The sequence below is a fragment of the Mobula hypostoma genome, chromosome 3, assembly GCF_963921235.1.
Source record: "Mobula hypostoma chromosome 3, sMobHyp1.1, whole genome shotgun sequence".
NCBI lineage: Eukaryota > Metazoa > Chordata > Chondrichthyes > Myliobatiformes > Myliobatidae > Mobula > Mobula hypostoma.
The window spans coordinates 145,084,668-145,091,415 of record NC_086099.1 but is presented as its reverse complement, the minus strand read 5'-3'; the positions used below and the strand labels follow the sequence as shown (position 1 = coordinate 145,091,415).

General features: G+C 39.3%; 1 protein-coding gene across 2 annotated transcripts in view; it reads right to left on the bottom strand.

Annotated features, from left to right (window-relative positions):
- Positions 1–491: 491 nt before the first annotated feature.
- LOC134343572 (cytoplasmic dynein 1 intermediate chain 1) overlaps positions 492–6,748 on the bottom strand; it is a 211,863-nt gene continuing 205,606 nt past the window's right edge. For both annotated transcript variants that reach the window (XM_063042317.1, XM_063042318.1), the window contains one exon: positions 492–1,116. In XM_063042317.1, coding sequence (XP_062898387.1) covers positions 997–1,116 — 120 coding nt within the window. In that variant the 3' untranslated portion in view covers positions 492–996. The remainder of the gene's footprint in view (positions 1,117–6,748) is intronic.

Here is a 6,748-nt window from a genome sequence, read left to right as displayed (position 1 = left end):
GACAAATTCTCCAACACAGAAGGCGTTAGACGCCAGGATACCATATATAATGGGGTAATATTTCTAGAAACAAAAGATGTCAAGGGTAAATGACATTAAAACAAGGATCAGCCAAAAATCACATTGGGGTCGTGAAGCTAGCAGGGCTGCATTGAAAACCACAACATCCACTTTCAGTGTCTTCATTTAACACAGCAAAACATGTTTAACACAAAAAGTCAAATTCCATGAGAGATGTTCATTAATATTCAATCCTTGAAGTAGATTTAGGTCACGCTGTTAACTCAAGCCACAGTATTAGTTTATTTAGTAGAATGCAGATGAGAGTGATGGTATAGCAAATATACTGGAACCTTTAAAACTCCTATTTAAATGAGAACTACTACCATATGATTTGGGTGATGGTTTTAAGTGTTCTCTTAAATGAAAGCTAAATATTTCAGTTTACTAAGAAAAATTGGAAAGCATAGAGACAACAAAGATGGTACATGTTCTAAATTAGTTTAATCATTTTCAGTATTTCCATACAGTAGTTTAATATGAAGCAATCTAATACAGTACAACCATTCATAATGTGTGCACTATGAATGCACATTTCAAAACACCACATTTGAAATTCTTGGCTTAGTCTTGTACAGCATGACTTGCTACATCTGCACATCATATCTGGCATCATATGGATTTAATAGATCTATAGCATACAAGCCTGCCAACACAAAATTTAACTATAGGTTCATGTCATCAAATAAAACCATCCAATTACAATGCATTAATGAGAATTTACTGTATAATTTTAGAATTTAACACCCATTTAACAACACAGAACCCAGAAGTTTATTTCAATTTGCATTATGGCTTTTGAACACTTAACATTTTATAAAGAAGTGCGAAACAAAAAAAATAATAGCAGCAGCTTTTCATCTTAAATGGCACTTTACACTGGCATATCTCGGACGGCATCATTGGGTTGACAAGGCATTGGGTGTAGATAAATGCTTACAGCTGCGCAGACAGTTCAACTACACTTTCTTCTTCAGCATCTGCCCGGTTAGCCCGTATTTCCACCAAGGTCCTAGCAAAACGAGCCCATTCATCACTGTGAGGGATTGCCAATTGCTGTGAATGAGAATAATGTGGAAGAGCTTCACCTTTTAGAAATTCTCAAGTTTTCAGAGTTTCCTCATTTCCTGTTTAATTTTTACGTTTGTATTTTGAATGCACTGAACATCAAATTATAGTTTATAAACTGATTAGTCGAGATTACTGTATAACGTGAATAAAAGCAGAAGTTACAAGAATAAAACATTTAAGAGTTTAATTACTGTATCTTGTCACATTGCTAAACCACTGGCCTTAAATACATATAGCTTAACAACCATAAGGAGTCATCAACTAATATATCAGGAAACTTCAGGATTGTGCACTTCTCTGTTATGGAACTTAGACAACAAGTCATCCTTTCATTCTTATGGAACCAAATTTAACAGAAACAAGTAGGACAAAACTCTGGAGGCTTGGTGTAAAGGTCATATATGATGCAAGTTTGGCTAGTCTCAACCTACTCCCTAGTGGATGTAGGCCTGCATGCCAAAAAAAATCCCCATAATTTGACACAACTTAGTATTTGTATTCAAAAGAGTACCCCAAAGATGGTTACTGCAGGAAACTAAAGGCGATGCTGGGAGAAATAGAGATGGTGTTGAGGTACACTAGACTTAAATTTCTCTTAATAGGAAAAACAAATTTAAAAAATCAAAACTGTTAAAAAAAGTTTGATATGGTACTGCTTCCATAGTCAGTGGAATAGAAGAACTTAACTGCTGCCCAGTTTATCCAGCAGCAGAGACGTGGTTATATAAAACCACTTGCATTTTGTCAGCATTTCTGGCCACCTCAGCAGGATTTGTACATAGTTTTAAAATTTGCCAAGCAGCTCTAAGCCAATACACTAAATTCAAGGGTAATTCTCCTCCCAGAACTCAGAAATTTATTAAGCGAACTTAATTCAAACTTGCCTTTGAAGATAGCACATTTATGACTGCATATGGTGACAGTGCTAACTCTAGCTTACCAGATGATTTGAGTAATTCTTGTCAATCAAACGTGAACATATTCCTATAATTAACCGAGATTTATTTTTCATATACAGATTTCCCCTGCCATCCGAAGGTAGAGCGTTCCTATGAAACGGCTTGTAAGCAGGCATGTCGTAAAGTGAAGAAGCAATTATCATTTATTTATATGGGAAAAATTTGTGAGCATTCGCAGACCCAAAAAAAACCTACCAAATCATGTCAAATAACACATAAAACCTAAAATAACAGTAGCATATAGTAAAAGCAGGAATGACATGATAAATACACAGCCTATATAAGATAGAAATACTTTTCTATAATCATTGCTGCACTGTCCACCGTAGCGAAAATCTCACACAAGCGCTTGGCAGAATCACTCTCTCCAGTAACCTGTAAGCTATGAAGCTGCCAAATCATACCAAATAACACATAAAAATACACAGCCTATATAAAGCAGAAATAATGCATGTACAGTGTAGTATCACTTACCGGAATCGGGAAGACAGCGCCGAGCACACTGATGATGGTGTGTTAGGCTGAGTCGTCCGAGGTTGAGGTGGTACAGTGGTCCCCAACCTCCAGGCTGCGGACCGATACCGATCCGCGAAGTATGCAGTGGTGGTCGGGATGCACCAAGCACACCTTTAAGAATAAAGCTGAAATAAACAAGCTAATTAATTAGGTGCTGCCCAGCACGTAAATGTCAGCCCAGATCAGAGGTGACGCAATCGGCAATCGCCTCTGATCTGGGCCGACATTTACATGCTGGGCAGCACCTAATTAATTAACTTGTTTATTTTGGCTTTTTTCTTAAAGATGTGCTGGGTGCGTCCCGGCTACCGCTGCATTCTTCGCGGCAATGTATCAGTCCACGGCCTGGAGGTTGGGGACCACTGGGGTGGTGGGACACTGGGGTGCCACCTCATCATTGTCTGTTTCCATCAGGGCAGGCAGATCATCTTCTTCTATGTCTGCCTGCCTCGATGTCGAAGGTCGAGGTTCATCGTCTGCTGTAGCTGATGTGGAAGGCTTGAAAAACGACAGTATGCTTGACTGCTTAGCTTCCTGCATTTTTCTATCATACAGTTCTTTGTAAACACTCAAATCATCCTGCAAATATGCCCTGAACCTACATACTCTTTCAAAACTAAAGTCGTACTTTTCTGCAATCATTGTTGTCAGTTGCAGCTAAAATCTCACAGTTGCTTCACGTTCAGTTCCTGGACGACTTTATTTTCGGTCCGTTCGCTACTGCATTCAGTTTCGATTGTTATCCCTTCCTCTTCCAACTGCATCAGCTCTTCATCTATCAGTTCTTGGTCATGGGATGCCAAAAACCTCTTCAACATCATCTTCGTTAACTTCCACAAGCCAAATTCACTTTGTCCTTACTTCGTTCACCAAGATCGAAACACTTAATTATGTCTAGTTTTACGCTAAGTGTAACACCCTTATGAGCTCTTTTAGGCTTTTCCTATACCTTAGAACTCATCTTGTTAACGGATGCTCAAAATAAATCGACATAAAGCACAGATATCCACAGGCACATGTTTAAGCAATGCCACCTAGAATGCAGTTCCGGGGGAGGAGCTTGGCTGCTCGGGGTGCACGCTGTCTTTCTCGTGCGCTGCCTTTTTTCGTAACAGTGAAAATACCTTCTGTTAGCGAAAACAGGTAACTAATGTAGGTCTTTCGTAACAGCGAGGTGTCGTAAAGCAAACGTTCCAAAAGCGGGGGATACCTGTACAGTGGCATGCAAAAGTTTGGACACCCCTGGTCAAAGTTTCTGTTACTATGAATAGTTAAGTGAGTAGAAGATGAACTGATCTCCAAAAGTCAAAGTTAAAGATGAAACATTCTTTTCAACATTTTAAGCAAGATTAGTGTATTATTTTTGTTTTGTACAATTTTAGAGTGAGAAAAAGGAAAGGAGCACCATGCAAATGTTTGGGCACCCCAAGAGATTTGAGCTCTAAGATAACTTTTACCAAGGTCTCAGACCTTAATTAGCTTGTTAGGGCTTTGGCTTGTTCACAGTCTTCGTTAGGAAAGGCCAGGTGATTCAAATTTCAAAGCTTTATAAATACCTGGACTCTTCAAAACTTGTCCCAACAATCAGCAGCCATGGGCTCCTCGAAGCAGCTGCCTAGCACTCTGAAAATTAAAATAAATGATGCCCACAAAGCAGGAGAAGGCTATAAGAAAATAGCAAAGTGTTTTCAGGTAGCCATTTCCTCAGTTCGTAATGTAATTAAGAAATGGCAGTTTAGAGGAACAGTGGAAGTCAAGTCGAGGTCTAGAAGACCAAGAAAACTTTCCAAGAGAACTGCTCATAGGATTGCTAGAAAGGCAAATCAAAACCCCCATTTGACTGCAAAAGACCTTCAGGAAGATTTAGCAGACTCTGGAGTGGTGGTGCACTGTTCTACTGTACAGTGACCCCTGCACAAATATGACCCTCATGGAAGAGTCATCAGAAGAAAACCTTTCCTGTGTCCTCACCACAAAATTCAGCGTTAGAAGTTTGCAAAGGAACATCTAAACAAGCCTGATGCATTTTGGAAACAAGTCCTGTGGACTGATGAAGTTAAAATAGAACTTTTTGGCTGCAATGAGCAAAGGTATGTTTGGAGAAAAAAGGGTGCAGAATTTCCTGAAAAGAACACCTCTCCAACTGTTAAGCATGGGGGTGGATCGATCATGCTTCGGGCTTGTATTGCAGCCAGTGGCACGGGGAACATTTCACTGGTGGAGGGAAGAATAAAATCAATTAAATACCAGCAAATTCTGGAAGCAGACATCACACTGTCTGTAAAAAAGCTGAAGATGAAAAGAGGATGGCTTCTACAATAGGATAATAATCCTAAACACCTCAGAATCCACAATGGACTACCTCAAGAGGTGCAAGCTGAAGGTTTTGCCATGGCCCACACAGTCCCCCAACCTAAATATCATCGAAAATCTGTGGATAGAACTCAAAAGAGCAGTGTATGCAAGACGGCCCAAGAATCTCACAGAACTAGAAGCCTTTTGCAAGGAAGAATGGGTGAAAATCCTCCAAAAAAGAATTGAAAGACCCTTAGCTGGTTACAGAAAGCGTTTACAAGCTGTGATACTTGCCAAAGGGGTGTTACTAACTACTGACCATGCAGGGTGCCCAAACTTTCGCTTCGGGTCCTTTTCCATTTTTATTTTGAAACTGTAAAAGATGGGGACAAAAAAGTAATCTTGCTTAAAATCTTAAAGAAATGTGTCATCTTTAACTTTATGCCTTTTGGAAATCAGGTCACCTTTACTCACTTAACTATTCACAGTAACAGAAATTTTGACCAGGGGTGCCCAAACTTTTGCATGCCACTGCAAGGCTTAAAGTTGAGTACACTGCATTTTCCAGAGAAAGTACCCCACTTTCATTACGAAATCATAATAATTTGTCTTCTCTGCTCCTTAAAGAAGGTATTTACTGAATTAGACTGCTGTACAATAAACTTATTGTTTGCTGAGAGTCATATTTACTTATGCCCCCACCCCCAACTACTCCATTACTATTAACCAGTCATTGGTTTAAATGCTTTATCAACCACCCCTTGCGAACTAAGATAGCAATGCCAGACTTTGTTGTACTCTGGAGCATCACAGCCAGGCCTGATTCTATCTCACTGACAAGATCAGTCAGGAGACTGAAATGTTGTCCAACAGGAATCCCCCATCATAATCCAGTAATGGCTCAGAAATTGCTATATCTCTACAGTAGTTAAGCTAATTTGAGTGAAAGTTACGATATGCTTGTATTAGTATCACACAATAATGTACCCGTCATTAGAAAGGGAGTCTGAATGTGCAATAGGAACTTAACATTTCCGCTCAAATTATGATGAATTTAATTGCTTCAATGTACTGTATTTCAAATGAAGATTCTCATAAAACAGGGAGTGATTGAGAATCGGATTTTATGTGGCCATTAAACTGTTGGCCTATAGCTTCAGATGTCAACATTTGGCCACCATCTGCCTGACCAGGTGGTAAAGATTACCTTACAAAGAGTTAGTGGCTATCTTCTCTTCATAAACATATGTGCAAAGAGTTGCATACAAAAAAAAATCTAAAAGAATTCTATTTCTCCTTAAACCTATGCTAAAGTGCAATCTGAAACATTTATTAAAAAGTACAAGCTAACGGAGTTATGAAGAGTTCCCTCATGATGACTTTGACACCTGCATGAGAACAATGAGAAAATTTCCGAGCTTAGACAGCCAGCACAGTGGAATGGAAAATGCACATAATGCCCAGGAAACGAAATTCAAGGGAATGGATAGCTAGCTGTATGCCAGAGGCGCAATTACTTCAGGTGAAATCAAGAGAACATGATAGCATCTGGTCAGGAAGGTTTGATAAGGATGTAAACATTATTAGATTTGAGGTCATGGAGAATGAGTTGTCCTTTGTAAAGCCAAGTGAAAATGCAAAAAGAAGGAAGCCAGTGATCTTTGTGAGGATACTGCCCTACCGGAGAAACTGGAAATAGATTCGCATAGCTAAACCTGGACGGTGAACTACTTGATGCAGGTTGACTGGCATTCCACAAGGAGACAGAAAAATAATAAAACATCACCACTACTTATTTATACCTTCATAGAAATTGGCCAATATACGGGTAATCCGTCTTAAATGTA